At 39.0% G+C, this 17,897-nt stretch overlaps 1 protein-coding gene across 2 annotated transcripts in view; it reads right to left on the bottom strand.

Annotated features, from left to right (window-relative positions):
* Positions 1-807: 807 nt before the first annotated feature.
* The window catches only part of Wdr75 (WD repeat domain 75), a 28,486-nt gene continuing 11,396 nt past the window's right edge, over positions 808-17,897 (bottom strand). Inside the window, exons 7-21 of one of the 2 annotated variants that reach the window (NM_028599.3) lie at positions 17,654-17,773; positions 16,687-16,775; positions 12,247-12,405; positions 11,342-11,401; positions 11,141-11,256; positions 9,730-9,905; positions 7,812-7,969; positions 7,003-7,183; positions 6,182-6,276; positions 5,529-5,624; positions 4,788-4,957; positions 4,256-4,315; positions 1,852-1,998; positions 1,472-1,563; positions 808-1,138 (exon numbers count right to left, since the gene is read on the bottom strand). In NM_028599.3, coding sequence (NP_082875.1) covers positions 931-1,138; positions 1,472-1,563; positions 1,852-1,998; positions 4,256-4,315; positions 4,788-4,957; positions 5,529-5,624; positions 6,182-6,276; positions 7,003-7,183; positions 7,812-7,969; positions 9,730-9,905; positions 11,141-11,256; positions 11,342-11,401; positions 12,247-12,405; positions 16,687-16,775; positions 17,654-17,773 — 1,927 coding nt within the window. In that variant the 3' untranslated portion in view covers positions 808-930. The other variant, XM_006496307.3, reaches the window with a different exon arrangement.

The following is a 17,897-nucleotide window of genomic DNA, read 5'->3' as shown; positions in this document are numbered from 1 at the left end:
GAAAGAAGTGGAGAAGTGGGCAGGTCTGTTTTGTTGTTGGGGGTTAGAGGGATGAAACTGCTTAAAAGTTGGTTTCTATGATGGTACACAATCTGTAAGTATTCTAGACCTCACTAAGTTGTGCACTTTATATGCATGAGTTAGAAGTTACATCTCAGTACAGTTGATATTTAGTGTTGATTAGAATATAGTCCATTTGTGCTACTATTAACACAATGTTGCTTATACTCTTGTCCTATAGTGGCAAAGGCTGGGAAATATAACCAGAAAGAAATCATGTCTGGTGTGAGAATAATTCTGTGCATCATTATTGGTAAAGCCTCTAAACTTTTGAAATCTTTTTATACCTTCAAATTAAAGATAAGGGTATATTTGTCAACTATAGTCAGCTCTGTCACAACAAAACCTACCAGAAACAAAGTTTCTTTGTAATTCAAAATAGAAATCCATATGTGACAAATGCATATGCTCCATAACTGCTTATAAGGTCTGACAAAAGCAGAGCTTTACAGAGCTTTCTTAAAAAGACTGGCCAGCACTCTTACGATGGCTCATAGTCACGGGTAACTAGTTCCAGGGGCTTGATGCCCTTTTCAGATTTTGGCAGGCACCAGCGTAGCCAGTGGTACATATATATACATTCAAGGAAAACATTCATACACAGAAAATAAAAAAATCTACACAAGTAAACACGTTTGAGCAGACCTGAGTAACAGGCCTATCATCCTGGTGATTTGGGGGTCAAGAAAGAAGAATTCCAAGTTCAGGGTTAGCCTAAGGTACTTAGCAAGCACATAAACAAGCAAATAAACACAAGGCTTTAATATTTTGTCTTAAGAATAAAATAACTTTATAAAAATTTTTGGAGTATTAACAGACAGTAAACATTAAGTACAACATGTCTCTTTGTCATGGCACAGCCATGGCCTACTACAGAGCAGTTAGCCAGCTATAATCTACTTTTCTGAACTTTCTCAGCTCCTTCTCTTCAGATTTTGACAGCTGATGTATAGCATCTTCTCCCAAGTCCGTGTTGTTATTTGTTTCCTTGTCTTTTTCAGTAAGATCATACTCTTCATCTGAATCATCACTTTCTTTGTTTCCCTCCATATCTACATCATCAGGAACCTCTTCAGCACTTTGACAATAACAGAACATAAATACCATTAGATATATCCAAATTAGGTCTTTTTAATTAAAGACACCCATGTTGAAATAATATATAGACAGAACAACTCAACTGAAAACACTGTGATAAATGCCCTTATGGAGCACAGGCCTTAAAAAAAGCAAATGAACTTAAAAAAATGTGGAACTACAACTTTAAGCAGTACACACATCTCTTCCTCAGCTCTTCACAAGTGTTGCATGTAATAATCTTATGTCATTAGCTACATTTCAAAGGTAAGATACAAATATGGTAGATGACACTCCCAAACAACTCAGAAGACAAACCACCTAGAATTCTTACCTTTTAGTCTCTTTAGACAGCAGCAGCGAGTTTACAAACAGAGAGCACAAGAAAGAAGCTGATGGCAGGACATGGGCTGGGGTGTGAAGAAGCTATAGGCACACAGAAAAGTCAGTTTGTTAGAAAGATCACCCTCTGGCACACTGTGGCTTCACCTCCTAATATCTTTTATTCTAAATGGTCAGCCAAACACAACAGGCTTCCCCGAAGAAAAACCAAACCAAAGTAAATAGTACTTCCAGTTTCCTGCACTGTGTGGTCCCATCTCCTCACCCAGGTACAGGAGAGCATCAGCCCACTAAGGTTCCTTACTCGTGTGGACATAAGACGAATCACTGTATCTGTTCTGTCTCCCAGGATCTGCAGTACTGATCACTCACCTCAGTAATTGCAGGTATGTTCTCTGTTAAGGGGAGTTGTACCAGTTCATTCTCTGAAGTTTCTGTTAACTTTGCACCCTGCTGTTGCCTGTGTTTTCCCAATATGAAAGAAAATGGGGTCGTTGGCAAACTTTCTTCTGCCAGCAGCTGTATGGATGTAAGAGAAGAGGAAATTATTTCAATAAAAAGATGGAAATTCTTTGACTGAACAGGTTAAGGGTCACTGAACTATAAAATGACTCTGGTGAAAAGCTTGAAATCACATGATGTTACTCTCAGGCCATAGACAAAGCAACTGATGCCCAGTGCCCCACTTTCTACATGGGAAAGCTAGCCAAAGACACTAATGAGAGAACCATGCCTTCCTTGCTAGGGATTATAAAGATTACAGGAACGTGTTTTCAGAGGCCATATGCTCATACTGGCAAAGAACTGGGGCAAGGTCACACAGCGACAACCTGGAAGGATGCAGCAGGTTAAAGAATAAAACCTTAGTAGAGTCAAGAAAACAATATTCTAAGACAAAAGCAAGGGGTGTTGTGTGTGTTGTTGATACACATGACAAAACTGCCCACAAAATAGGCAAAAACTGAAATACAGTACAAGGATGGGACTAAGCAGAATTCTTTTTAAAAACAAAAAACCCAAACAAACAAGAAAACAAAACTAAAAGCCAGGGAGGGCAATTTTGGCTGTGTGGGAGATGGAATAAATACCTTCTGAGTCAGTTACCTATTCAAAGCTCTCCTGGGATCTGCACACTGCATGAGAGCAAAGCTGGAGCTACTTAGTAATGCCTACCTTGACTCCCCATTAAAAGTCCCAAGACACACCTCACTCACCTTTCCTGTCTCCAACCCTGCTATATTTCATTTTCTAAAATGTACTACATATTTTACTGACTTATTGGTTGTTGTTTAACATCTGTATCTTCTATAAAAACATTTTTAGGGCTGGTGAGATGGCTCAGTGGGTAAGAGCACCCGACTGCTCTTCCGAAGGTCCAGAGTTCTCAAGTCCCAGCAACCACATGGTGGCTCACAGCCATCCGTAACGAGATCTGACTCCCTTTTCTGGAGTGTGTGAAGACAGCTACAGTGTACTTACATAGAATAATAAATAAAATCTTTAAAAAAACCCATTTTTAACAGACAAGGCTGCTTTGTTAACATATCCCAGTTGTCTATAACAGTTCCTGGCATATAGCTGATTACTAACAAAAAATGTGAGTAAATTCAATGAGTTTTCAAAAGACATTATGCAAGCTGTGGTAAATGGTCAAAGATGAAGAACGTCAGAAGCTACATAATCTTTGTCCAGCACCTCAAAGTGCCGAGAAACGGTTTTCAGTTTACATTTATACCCAACTAATCAACAAGTAGGAGCGAACAGAGAATACTTCCAAAACTGCAAGGCCCTAAGTTCAGCAAGGTGATAAGCCATGTTTGAATAGAACAGGTTTCACCAAAGTACGTACGTGAGCAAAGAAAGCAAGTCTATGGGACCTAGTGTCACAGCGGTGAAAAGAATCCCAGAATGCCGAGCACAGGCTCTAGGATGAGCACTGTTAGCAGATTCACAGAATAATTAGTCCAGAATGAAGTCAGCCATGGGTCTGAAAAGTTTTCATGACTTGAAAGAATACATATGTTTCTGGAAACCCCCCCCCCCCCAATAATTTGGATAAAGTCTGGAGAAGAATTAAATAGTAAAACAAAACACAACAAAACACCCAGCTAATAGAAAAAAAGGCAGCAGTAATTAACTTCATGAGGGAAAAAGTTGATCACAAAAAGAAAGTATGTGGACTGCCTGGCTATGAATGCATTTCTATGTTAAGGCAATACAAACTTTCAGCATTCCAGAACTTCAATAAATTCAACAGATAACTAAATCCAGAATCCATAATCTAAACACGTTCTTGGAGATATGAATTTCAAGCTAGTAAATAAAACTCTAACCACAATTACAAGATGTTTCTATAATGATGATCTAGTGTTGCCCCTCAGTGTTGATGGAGGGCTGGCTGGTTCCAGAAAATAATTCAGACAACAAAATCCAAGATCCTTAGTGGACAGAGTGGGTTGGGATCTCATTTAAATATAAGCTAAGCACATTTACTCTGGCATGTACCACCCTACCCCATCTACAACTGATTATTTAGCCAATTACATCCCACAAACTAGACGTGGCAGGCCAATTGGCTAAGTCTTTAAAACACGAGACTATATATGCTTCTTATTCTCTAAACGTGAGGGAGGAGCAGAGCAGCGGTTCCAGGGACGCACTTAACAATTCCTTCTTAGAACTCACTGAGACACGTTTGTCACAGATGGATTCTAAAAGCTATTTTTCTTTAGAAAAACAACATAGCATGTATCATAAATGAATAAAATAGGCCTACCTGTTTGCTTGTTGGTGTGAGTTTCTCTTCTGGAGACTTTGTACTGAATGTTAATAAGCTCTAAAAAGACAGATCAATTCATGGAACAAAATATACATTAGGAGGTGCAAATGAAATAAGATTATACAATGTCTTAAAGTGTCCATTTTGATATATACATCTGCTCAAAGAAAAGATTTAAATTTCTTTGAAAGGTTCTGTGGGAGTTACAAGACCATGTTCTGAGAAAAATGTAAAACCCAGTAACAAAATAAAAGACACTAGTTAAGTTTCTTCAACAGCAAACCAAATGGTAAACTTAGGGGAAAATGCTAACTGAATTAAAGTCAACACAAAGAGTCCCTTCTGTGACCACAAAGCTTTAAGGTGTGGGGGACAGTGCTACCGCAATCACATTCTTAATACTGATGCACGGACACTTATTGGACCATTTCTTTTGGGAAATAAACCTCTAACGAAAGAGTTCTACCTAAAACAAACGTTCTAAAACTATTTCTATAAACAGGCCACCCGTTTGGTGGGAGACAGTTACCTGTGACTTCGTTAGGAAGTAAAACTGAGATCTGTTCAGCCACTGGTGCGTTTCTGACGTGAATGATTCTGGGACATCTCGTGGGACAAACACTCCCCACTGGACTTCCTCTCTGGAGACATTCTTCTGAATATACAATGGCCTTGGCTCGCTAGGTTTAAATACAAACACTAAAGGGGAAAAACAGATAGATGTCATTTTACCTGCAGAGGAATATTCTAGCCTCAGGCTGGCAGATCACACTAATATGGTTCCCAGCCCACAGAGTCAATGGCCCTGCGTAGACTGCTGTGGGACAGGTATCCACTGAGTGCCTAGTATGCACCAAACAGGTTAGGAACGAGGACTAAAATCTGAAAACGAAAAGTTTCTGTTCCAGGGACCAGGGTATCTGTTTAAGAGACAGCAGAATACTATACAAATCTTTTGTCTGAAGTACCAAGAAAGAGATGCAGACATTGTCTCAGAAGCAGAGGAAGTCCAGCTAACCAGCAGGGGAGATTCTGAAGCCCGAGAGGGAACAGGCTTGTGGGAAAGTCAGGGCTATACTAGAGTAGTCCTAGCAATACGTGTGAGTGTATATATTACAGGTGTTGGGTAAGAGAGGATGAGCAGGCCCCAGACAAACAGCTGCATTTGAATTCCTGACTCAAAGCGACTATGTCTCAGCTTATACTAAAAAGAGTAAAAAGAAAACCTAGGCAACAAGCTGCACGCTATCAGAGAGCGTTCAGTACTTACGATCGGAGCCCGCTGAAGACTGAGCCACTGCAGCAACATGGTCTGAGTAAGGGTCGGGTTCCATAACTCTAACATTCAACTTTGCACTCCACTGTACTGTGGGAAGAGCGACACACTGCTGAGAAGAGGAAGTCTTTACATCAAGTGTTCTTTATCTTCCCTGGGACAGCTCAGCGCTCTGCTTGTATGGAAGGGTCTATGATTTCAATAACAATAGATACACACTGACATTGCCTGTGGAGGGGTCAGTGAAGTGTGCATCAGGACGCAGAACTGCAAAATGAACTTCAGTATTCCTTCCACCCACTGCATTAAAGTTAGGCTCATTCAGACTCATGGCTGATGCTTTTCTGTTCTTACTAGACGTGGGTGACAGAGACTACCATCACATTCATTAGGAAATAACATCATACCTTCCCCCTGTCCACATGAGTAAAATGCTCTCAAAGCCTCATTTTTCAGGAATACTGTGACAGACTATTTTCAAATATTACACAGTCTGGGATCCTGCATACAATCAACAGAGCTCTTCCTTGAATTCACTTTTGGCCAAGTAAAAAATTATATATTGTACGGGTAAAGATATGAAAACAGGGTCCTTGTTTCCTAAACGGTCAAAGTCTAGCTGCAGCATCCCACCCGCACGGGCTTACTTGAACAACTGAGCAGATTCCAACAGCAGAGAATGCCATTGTCAGTAGTGCCGAGGAGATACTTTGAGCATGTCAGTCTTCCAAAGCAAAGGTGCCTAGGCCAAAATCACATAAAAGATGAGCAGCAGGCAGCTCTAGTACACTTAGCGACAAAGAACTGCAGGCTTAGACCACTGCGTTTAGTTCTACTCAATACAGACTTATAAGCAGGCATAGTTTTATTCTTTTTGTGTTTCTAGTTCTTACAGCAATGGAAAAGATGCTAAGCCAATAGAAAGGGGTTATGTAGGTATTTGCACTTCTTTAGGAAAACAGGTGTGATGCTATGACCAACTCGATCACGTAACAATCCATGCCACAAAGAAGAATTTATGAACTTCATGCCACTTAACAAAACCTTATATATTTAAAATGAGACGGAATTAGTCGCCTATTATTTTGTCCTCAGGTCTGGGAACCAAACGTATTAGTTTGAGTATTACATTGTATTTTTAAGGGAATGCATAAAGACTGGCAGGTCAGGATCAACCATGGCTAGCATATCTTAGTTTTTACACAATACCCTCATGAAAGTGTTTACTATCCCGAAGAAAGCTGCGTACAAAAGTTCAATGTGAATCCTAGTGTAAGAAATGCTTATAAACTACTCATGAACTCACGGGTTACAGCTTCTCAACATTTTGATTAACGTTTTACCCTTATTCCCCAGAAAACTATTGATTACCTCTTTGGGGAAAACATACATTATTACTGAAGCTTAAAGGCTTTTTAAATTAAAAATACATACATACATTGGTAGCAATACAAACTAATTTACCTACCTTATTTTCCCAGCTCGTTGGCAAAATGTACATTTTAGTTCCCATGTTTGTGAGTCCCATATTGTAACTATTTCCTCAAAACTAACTGCCAGTAAGGAACCATCTTCAGAGAAACAACAATTGGTTGCTTGATACTTGTGGTAACTACCCACAAAGTCACAAGTCCAAGCAATGGCTTTTTCTGTGGAAAAAGAAACCATAACAAAAATGGCATAAATATGAAATAATGTTAAGAGGCAGGTTATAAGCAGAAGGTTAAACAAAGAAAACAAAACATAACAAAATCCCAGATTCCCCACAACTGTTCTAAGTAAACAGTGTAACCTACTGACAGGTATTTTTCCCCTTCCTGGAGACCTTGAGCTCCCTCTAGTGGAGGAGAAAGAGAGAGACACCTAGTGGCAGGAACCCTTTATGCTGCATGAAACAGACACAAAACGCCCATCTACTTGCCCAAAGCACAGATTCTGGTGGAAAGATATGTAAAAATTTAACATGAAAAATAGTTGCTGAAATTAAGCAACAGTTTATAGAATTAACCAAAACAGAAAACACCTTCTCAAAAAAGACATAAATGTCAATATAAATATATCACTTCTTTTTTATTGTTTTTGTTTGTTTGTTTGTTTGTATTTTCTCTGTATAGTCCTGGCTATCCTGGAACTCACTTTGTAGACCAGGCTGACCTCAAACTCAGAAATCCGCCTGCCTCTGCCTCCCGAGTGCTGGGATTAAAGGCGTGCGCCACCACACCCGGACAATATCACTCTTAAAACTGTAATTTTTCAACACAATCTGAGTGAACTTACTGTATATGTCAGAGTCATCTGTTAATATCCACACTTTGAAGTGGCCATCTCTGCTAGCTGTGACCAGGATGGGTTTTTCATAGCTTTCTGCATTATTGAAACAGAGAGCTGTGATGTGGTCATCATGTGGCATGGCGATCTTTGTGTTAAGAACAAACCTAGTTGAAAGAAAACCACAAATTCTCAGAAAAGCTATGGTATGCTAACACTCTGCAATATCAGGCAATATCTTCAAAATGGGCAACTGATGGATTATTACCCCAAAGGACAAATTTCCATACTCTAACAGTCTCAAGACCAGTTCTAACATCATCCGGTGTGACTCAAACACAGAGCATTATATATAGTGGCCAGCTCACTGGGAAAAATAAATAGAAATCAAATCATAGCTGAAGGCCTACTGTACTAGATTCTGTAGGATAAATACACAGAACTTAGAGGTCTGGCTTCTTCTAAAACAGACAAAAGAAAAACAGCGAAAAAGAATGGCTGTGGTAAGAATGGCTCCCTATATATTGTGAAAGCATGAAATAAAAATGATCCATTCAAACTGTCCCTTCATCAACAATGCTTGCTATGTCCTTATAGTATAAGAACAGCACAGTGTTTCTATGTTAAGAGCATGTAATAAGAGAGAGGACCAGTAGCAATCACTTAGTTCTGGGTCTCTTTTCTCATCTGTAAACTGTGGGGCAAAGACTCAGTGAGAATGTATGTTTTGTTCACCTGATACAATTGTCGTACTGCCTTAGTCTGCTAACCTAGGCCTAGTCATAGAAGCTTCTAGCCTCTTCCTAGGCCTAGAATGTTACCAGCCTCTGACATGTACTGGTAGGTTAAGCTCACCCTTCCTAGTTCTTTCTGAACTCCATCTGGCTGGCTGGTTCAACTCAGCTGTTCTGGTTCAAACTCCTCTCCAAGATGACTGACTCAATCTGGCTTCTTTTTCGGCCTCTGACGTTTTGTTCAGCTTGGCCTCAAACTAACTTTAGCAATCTGTTCTAATCTTTTGGCTTCTCGTTCTCTGGCTGGTCTGTCTTCACCTGTGTCTAGCTTGTTCTCTCTGCAAGCCTGTCTCTGTACAACTGTCCCAGTAAAACTGCCTCCTACATCTTTCCTCTCCTTCCTTCTCTCTTCTCTTTCGAGGTCAGCATATCCTATCACGTGCAAACATGGATGCTTTCTTCTACATACTAACATTACCTTCACTGCTTGGGATTCAAAGTGTGTACTAAGAGCCTGTTTGTATTCCGGCCAGAAGGACTTAAAGGTGTGTGCTAAGGCTGAGTCACACTACAACTAGAAACAGTTTTTTTCAGTGAATAACACAATCTTGGGATTAACAGTGAGATCAAATATCCTGCAATACCTTACGTTACAATGTTCTCTAGAAATTTATCAAGCCAGGTGCATGCCATGAATCCCAGCATTTGGGAGGCATAGACAGGCAAATCTGAGTTTAAACCAGCCTGATCTAGATAGCAAGTTCCAGAATAGCCAGGGCTAGACAGAGAGTCCCTGCCTCAAAATCAAAACAAAACAAAAACCTGGCACAAAGACTCGATAAACAGTTCTTTAAGAAAGCAGTGGGCTATTTGCCAGAACACGAGACACATGTCTATACTCTCCCTAACAGTGGTGGAAGAACCAGGGCACATTTGGATTCTAATTCTGGATTTGCCTTGAAATGTGCTATGTTGTGGGGTTACAATTCTTTCTCCTGTTTCATCTTTTATGTGATGACATGGCATGACCTACATTGCATCAATGCTTTCTCAAAACAGAAAGCTAAAATAAAGCTTTATTATTAGAATGATACCACAAGCCCCATTTCTGTATTTGTCAAAATGCAACAACAGAAATATAGTTTTAACTATGAAATAGAAACTCAAATGAGGTGGCCACACAATAGGATTACCCTTGGGTTTTCTTGCTATAGTTCCACAGTTTCATTTGCAGCTCCAGCTCATTTTCATTTTCTTGGCGTTGTTCAACTGTTGCCAACCAAGTCCCAGAGCAGCCAAAGGCAGCCTTTGTTAGTTCAGTTTGGGTTAGACCCTCATCATTGATGTACTCTTGCTGTATGATATCTAGCTGACAAGGTTTAAAAAGGTCCAAAGTGTTATTAATACAAGTATCTTTTACTTCCAGTCATATTTTCTCTAAGAAAAGCTTTATAAAAAAACCTCAGGGCTAAATCATCTATTACTTCAAAGAGCAAAAAATAAAAACAAAGAGATAAGCAATGGTCCAAGAAAACTAGCTTTCTATTTATGACTGATCCCTTAATCCCTTAAAATGGGTTTCCTTGTGTTTGGTAAGAAAATAAAGTGGTTACTATTGATTGAGGAGCCCTCATTATGAAAAGCTACAGATCCAAAATGTCTCAGATTTCTTTTGATATTGACAATGTTTGCAAAAATGTACGACATATTCTGGGTCTAGGATCCAAGTGTACACACACATAGCCAGCCCATGGGTGATTTTATCTAATAGTTTTAGCGCTGTGCTATGATGTCTTCACATGAAGTCAGACATGGGATTTTCCTTCTGTGGTGTCAGGGAGATGCTCACAATTTTTAGATCTGGGAGCATTTGAGACTTTGGATTTTGGCTAGGTGGTGGAGGTGTGCTTTTTTTTTTTTTTTTTTTGAGACAGGGTTTCTCTGTATAGCCCTGGCTGTCCTGGGAACTCACTCTGTAGACCAGGCTGGCCTCGAACTCAGAAATCCGCCTGCCTCTGCCTCCCGAGTGCTGGGATTAAAGGCGCACAAAGGCAGGCGGATCTCCAAGTTCAAGGTCAGCCTGGTCTACAGAGTGAGTTCCAGGACAGTCAGGGCTACACAGAGAAACCCTGTCTCCAAAAACCCAAACAAATAAAAAAGATTGGATTTTGAGATTAGAGATGCCCAACCATATTAAGTGTAGTAAGAGCCCTTTTAGTAAATGTGGGGGTGGGGCGATGGGGAGGGTTTGACTAGTTAAGAGCAATGCAGGGCACAAGAAAAGGGATTGCATTTTATTGCAAGAACACTGAAGTATTCTTGTTTAATCTACACTAAGCTTTAATGTTTGCATGTTAGACAGTTTATCACACAACAGTCCCAGATTTGTCTTGTCAATCCACACATGCTCATTCCTTTATCATTGTGACTCAGAGCACATGTGTGGCTAACATCAACTGCATTAAAGTAATCTCAGACATTATCAGCTGTGTTCAAGTACAAATGTTCAAGTATTAGGAGCTTCCAAAGAAACCATACAAGCTCAGTAGCACTATAAAGAACTTTCACTTGTTTTAAAGCTTAGTTTATGGATTAAAATCTTACATTGTATAACTGCTTATCACCCTGGAGAGAATAAAACTGCAGGTGACCAGGCTTTCCATTCAAAACTAAAGCTTTGGTTCTTGGGTCAACCATCAAACCAGTAGATATACTCCTATCTGCAAAAGAAGCGAGAGACAGTGGGTGAAGAGCAGCAGCCACGAGTCAGATGCAGGGTCTCCTATCCACTGGAGTCTATAGTACCTTTAACTAGGCCTTGAATTACTGCCGATGCATCAAGATTTCGGTGAATAACTGTTATCTCTGTTAAAACAGGGAGGAAAATAATTAAACATGAATAGGTCAGAATATTAAGGTAGCAAGGATCAGATCTTTATGTTACTTAATGTGCCACAACACAATACAATCCAGTAAGTTCAACTAAATCAGTGTTACTAGAAAATCAAAACTATAGTTTACAAGTTAGTTGGACAATGAAAATGGGGATGTAAGTTTCTGTTAAAGTCACTAATATTTTCTTTCAAATTATGTGTTCATGTCTGTCTGTGTGTATGAATATGTATGTGCATGAGAGTGCAAGTAGTTGCTAGGTTCCCAAAACTGGAGTTATGGGTGGTTGTGAGCTGCCTGATGTAGGTGCTAGGAACTGAGAAGGGTTCTTTGCAAGAGTAGTACATCTATTAATCTCTGAGCTCTCTGCAGCCCCGCCTAGTCTATGCTTTATAGACTGTACTCATGAACATTGTTAATGTACACGTAAGCTAGGCGAGGAGAAATGGGAAGAGAAGGATGGGGAGAACAGCAAGCACCCAGGCTTCATCACAGGCTGCAGCATTCCTTCCAGCCAAAGAGCTCACAGCATTTGTGTGAAAATGTCATTACTTATGAAAGTGGGAAGGCCCACTTAAAACCCACCTTCCATTTTAAAAGGCTCTAAAAATATAACTGGCACAGCAGTAAATATACACATTTAGCTTTGTTTTCATAAAAATAATTTTGAAAATGATAGATCTGTTAGCATCTGAGGTAAAGAAAAAGCTACACATTAAATTTCTACTATTTTCAACTAGTTTTAGGTCTCTTTATTTCCCATTCAGAAGCTGGTGACTAACTGTAACACCTCCTCACAATGAGAAATTTAGACTTACTGTTATCAGAGTGAGAAGTACAGAACAAATCTCCTGCAGGTGAGACAGAGATGTGCTCAATAGAAGATCCTAATCGAGGAAGAAACTCTTTGTTCTTCTCTGATCCATCTCGCCACTCCACAAGCACACACTCCCGCCCGCCACTCAGCAGACTGGTGCCTTTGCAGCCAAGGAAATAAAAAACAGCAGAGTTTGAAGAAAAACAAAACAAAACCACACATATAAAAAGACAAATATATTTAGTACTTAAGTGATTTCTCTGGAACTTACAAAAGTGTCTTCGTATCATTTTTAACTAGTTTTATTTATTATCTTTAAGGTTTAGTTTACTTTTAATTGACATAGCTGTGCACACACATAGAGTACAATATGATGCTTACATACATATATAGTGTAACACTCAAATCATAACTTGAACAACTACCACCTTAAGTATTTATCTATTTCTTGTGATGAAATAATGAAAATCTTCTTTTATATTTTCAATAGCAATAGTTATAGCTACCCTATTGTGCAACAGAGGAAACCAAGCAAAGAAGACCTATACATAAAATATTTGTTAATCACAAATCTGATAAGGGATTAATATTTACAAAATATAAAGAACTCAACTAATTCAAAAGCATAAATAGGGCTGGAGAGATGGCTCAGTGGTTAAAAGCACTGACTGTTCTTCCTGAGGTCCTGAGTTCAATTCCCAGCAGCCACATAGTGGCTCACAGCCATCTGTAATGTGATCTGATGCCCTCTTCTGGTGTGTCTGAAGACAGCTACAGTGTACTTATATACATTAAATGATATTTTAAAATAAATAAATAAAAGATAAATAAATAATACAATTAAAGAATGAACAAAAAGCAACCTTAATAGACATTTCCCAGAAAAACAAAAATAAAATAATCAACATGTGTATGAAAAATTCTCCACATTAGTAACTATTAGAGAAATCCACATAAACATCCAAAATGAGGCAGTGCCCCACTCCAGTCAGACTCTGACCAGGCATTCTTAGACACAGTCATTATAGAAACAATGTCTACACTGCACTTAGCAAGCTCACTCTGGTGTACATTCAAGTGAAATGAAACTAGAATACTGCAGAAAGTAACTTATTTCCATCACACACCAAAACTTGGGCTCAGTAATATCAACTAGCTGTGATCAGTCCAAATAACAAAGGACTATTTACAACACTCCAGTGTCAGCAGCTCTGGGAAGAGATGATAGGATTTAGTAATGTATATTATTAAATGCTTATGGTCATTCCTTGCCATGAGATGGGCAGAGGCCACAGTATAGAAAAGAATGAAGAGGAAGCGTAGACTAGATTAGGAGAGAACAAAGATACTATGTGAAACATACAGATAAATATACATACACCAGCATCCTAAAAGCACAGTATTTTTTTTGGAGGTGAGAGAAGAGAGGGTAAAGAAGGTAAATAAATAGCCATAGTAGAGTCAAATCCTCTTCTTTCTCTATTGTCTCAATCTTAGGTCACACTCTTGCAGACACCAGGCACTGTTCCACAAATCCAAAGCTTCATTAGGCTGAATCTACTTTCTACTTCCTCGGCTCTAAGACCTAACCCCAAGTATACCTACAAGCATCCAGAACACACAGGGCTAATGAAGATCTGTCCAATTAAGTGTCCAGGAAGAACGAGAGAAAGACAAATCACTTTCCTGTCTTCCTTTGAAGGCATTATCTTCCTTAACACTCCCAGGCGATTTAACATGCCCAGGATTACAGGATCCCAGGATCCTAGGAGTTTGGTCATACCAGGATCTCAGGATCCCAGAGGCAGCTCTGACACACCCAGGATCTCAGGATCACAGGATTCTAGAATCCCAGGATCACAGAGACAGCTGAACTCTGAGGAGTTCTAACACAATCAGGATCACAGGAAGGACAGGCTCCAGTCAGATATAGTGAGAGCAGGTAGATAATCAGATGGTGGGAGGCAAGCGAAAGAACATAAGCAACAGAAACCAAAGATACTTAGCATCATCAGATCCCAAATCTCCTGGATATACCACCACATGGGAAAAGCAATATTCAGATCTAAAATCACTTCTCATGATGGTGATAGAGGACATTAAGAAGGATATAAATAACTCCTTTAAAGAAATACAGGAGAACACAGGTAACAGCTAGAAGCCTTTAAAAAGGAAACACAAAAATCCCTTAAAGAATTGCAGGAAATCAAAGAGGCAAATAAAATGAGTACCATTCAATATCTAAAAATAGAAATAGAAACAATAAAGAAATCACAAAGGGAGACAACCCTGGAGTTAGATAACCCAGAAAAAGGATCAGGAGTCACAGATGCAAACATCACCAACAGAATACAAGAGATAGAAGAGAGAATCTCAGGTGCAGAAGATTCCATAGAAACAATGACACAACACTCAAAGAAAATGCAAAATGCAAAAAGCTCCTAACCTAAACCATCCAAGAAATCCAGGACACAATGAGAAGCCCAAACCTAAGGATAATAGGTATAGAAGAGAGCAAAGATTTCCAACTTAAAGGGTCAGTAAATATCTTCAACAAAATTATAGAAGAAAACTTCCCTAACCTAAAGAGATGCCCATGAACATATAAAAAGCCTACAGAACTCCAAATAGATGTGACCAGAAAAAAAAATTCCTCCCATCACATAATAATTAAAACACCAAATGGACAAAACAAAGAAGAATATTCAAAGCAGTAAGGGAAAAACATCAAGTTACATATAAAGGCAGACCTATCAAAATTACACCAGCCTTCCCACCAGAGCCTATGAAAGCCAGAAGATCCTGGGAAGATGCCATACAGACCCTAAGAAAACACAAATGCCAGCCCAGGCTACTATACCCAGCAAAACTTTTAATTACTATTGACTGAGAAAACAAGATATTCCAAGACAAAACCAAATTTACACAATATCTTTCCATAAATCTAGCCCTACAAAGGATAACAGATGGAGAACGCCAATAAGAGGAGGGAAACTACACCCTAGAATAATCTTTCAACAAACCTAAACAATATATCTACACAAAGATAATTCCACCTCTAACAACAAAAATAATAGGAAGTAACAATCACTGTTCCTTAATATCTCTTAACATCAGTGGACTCAATTCCCTAATAAAAAGACACAGAATAATAGACTGGAAATGTAAACAGGACCCAGCATTTTGCTGCATACAGGAAATGCACCTCAGTGACAAAGATAGACACTACCTCAGAGTAAAAGGTTGGAAAACAATTTTCCAAGCAAATGGTCCCAAGAAACAAGCTGGTGTAGCCATTCTAATATCGAATAAAATCGACTTTCAACCAACCAAAAGTTATCAAAAAGGATAAGGAAGGACATTTCATACTGGTCAAAGGAAAAATCCACCAAGATGAACTCTCAATTCTGAATATCTATGCTCCAAATGCAAGGGCATCCACATTCATAAAAGAAACTTTACTAAAGCTCAAAGCACACATTGTATCCCACACAATAGTGGGAGACTTCCAACACCCCATTCTCAGCAATGGACAAATCATGGAAACAGAAACTAAGCAGAGGCACAGTGAAACTAACAGAAGTTATGGACCAAATGGATTTAACAGCTATCTGTAGAACATTTCATCCTAAATCAAAAGAATATACCTTCTTTTCAACACCCCATGGTACCTTCTTCAATATTGACCATATAATCACAAAACAGGCCTCAACAGATACAAGAAGACTGAAGTATTTCCATGCACTCTATCAGATTATCACAGACTAAGGCTGGTCTTAAATACCAACAAAAACCAAAACCAAAACCAACACACATATATGTGGAAGCTGAACAATGCTCTACTCAATGATAACTTGGTCAAGGAAGAAAAAAAGTATTAGTAAAGGTTTTCTAGAATTTAATGAAAATGAAGACATAGCATACTAAAACTTATGGGTCACAATGAAAGCAGTGGTAAGAGGAAAACTCATAGCTGTGAGTGCCTCCAAAAAGAAACTGGAGAGAGCTTACACTAGCAGTTTGACAGCATACCTGAACGCTGTAGAACAAAAAGAAACCAATGCACCCAAGAAGAGTAGATGGCAGGAACTAATCAAACTCAATGCTGAAATCAAACAATTAGAAACAAAAAGAACTATACAATATATATAAATGAACAAACAAACAAACAAACAAAAAACCCAACAAAACCAGGAGCTGGTTCTTTGAGAAAATTAACAAGATAGATAAAAACCCTTAGCCAGACTAACCAGAGAGCACTCGATAGAATCCAAATTAATAAAATCAGAAATAGAAAGGGAGACATACCAATGAAATATATCTTAAAAATAATTATTCTGTCTGTTGACTATTAACAGCTGAAAATATTCAAATCATGTTCTATATATAAAAAAAGAAAAGAAAAGAAAAGAAAAGAAAAGAAAAGAAAAGAAGCACTCACCTGTTACTGTGAACGCCAAATCCATAACCATGTCGTGGTGCCAATGCAAACATGTGTATGTGTACTTCTGATCACTGTGAAAGTTCCTCCTGTCGGAGAAAACACAATGCTCTTTAAGACGTTTTCCCTCATGTCGTAGATCCTGATGATAGTTTCTTCTCCCTCCACTCCCAGCTCCATTCCGACCTATTCCCTTTCTGTCCGATTCAAAAACAGGCTTCTGAGACAGTAATAAAGTAAAATATAGTACGATAAAATAGAAACTAACACATCAGAATTGGACAAAACAAACAAACAAACAAACAGAAAAGAGCCCCCCTGAGAGGTTATTTGATGGAGACATCCCCTTAAGATTAGAAAACAAACTCTTAACTTCAGGTACCAAATGGGAAACAATGGCATGCTAAATGCAATAAACCAGTCCCAAGTGTTTTGGCATCAATATTTAAAAATAGTTTGTTCTTGGTAACCAGATGAACTTCTTTTTTTTTTTTTTTAAAAGCACAATCTTTATTTGATTGTTATTTTGTCTTTTTTTTTTTTTTTTTTCCAGAGCTGAGGACCGAACCCAGGGCCTTGTGCTTGCTAGGCAAGCACTCTACCACTGAGCTAAATCCCCAACCCTCCAGATGAACTTCTATAAGTAAAGTTATCAGGGCACTCACTGTACCACCCACTAGATAGTCAGCACTGTCTCAGTTTCCTGTTTTAGTTAAAAGGCAAGGAACAAGGTTCTCTTCAATAAAATGATTCCAGTGACATGGAGTGCTTCTCTCTCTTCAGAAACTTAAGGTTAGCAATCCTACATGGCAGTGTGATGGAGGAGCCCAATGCCAGGAAAGGGAAGGTGGCAGCAGAGCAGTGATGGGCCACACTCTTTCTTTGGGCCCAGAGATAGTGCTACCCTGAGGATGAGTGTGAAGCAGTATATATACACGTGATCCCAGGTTTTCTGGAGTTGACTGACCAAAGGCGGATTTTGCCGTCCATGTGACCAGATGCAATGCAATCTTCCTTCGGGTGGCAGGCTACACATGTGAACTTGTTCTTTGCATTCTTCTTGTTTTTTGTTGATGGTAAAGTAAAACTAGGAACAAGACAAACAACAACTTTCCCTTGGTTATTCTGTTTGGTAAACATTTACAAATGTACAGTATAAGCTTCATGTGACCCAGGTCTTACCACAAGAACTTGCCAATGCACTCTGATTT

The sequence above is a fragment of the Mus musculus genome, chromosome 1 (assembly GCF_000001635.26).
Source record: "Mus musculus strain C57BL/6J chromosome 1, GRCm38.p6 C57BL/6J".
NCBI classification, from domain to species: domain Eukaryota; kingdom Metazoa; phylum Chordata; class Mammalia; order Rodentia; family Muridae; genus Mus; species Mus musculus.
This window is presented reverse-complemented; position numbering and strand designations above follow the sequence as displayed.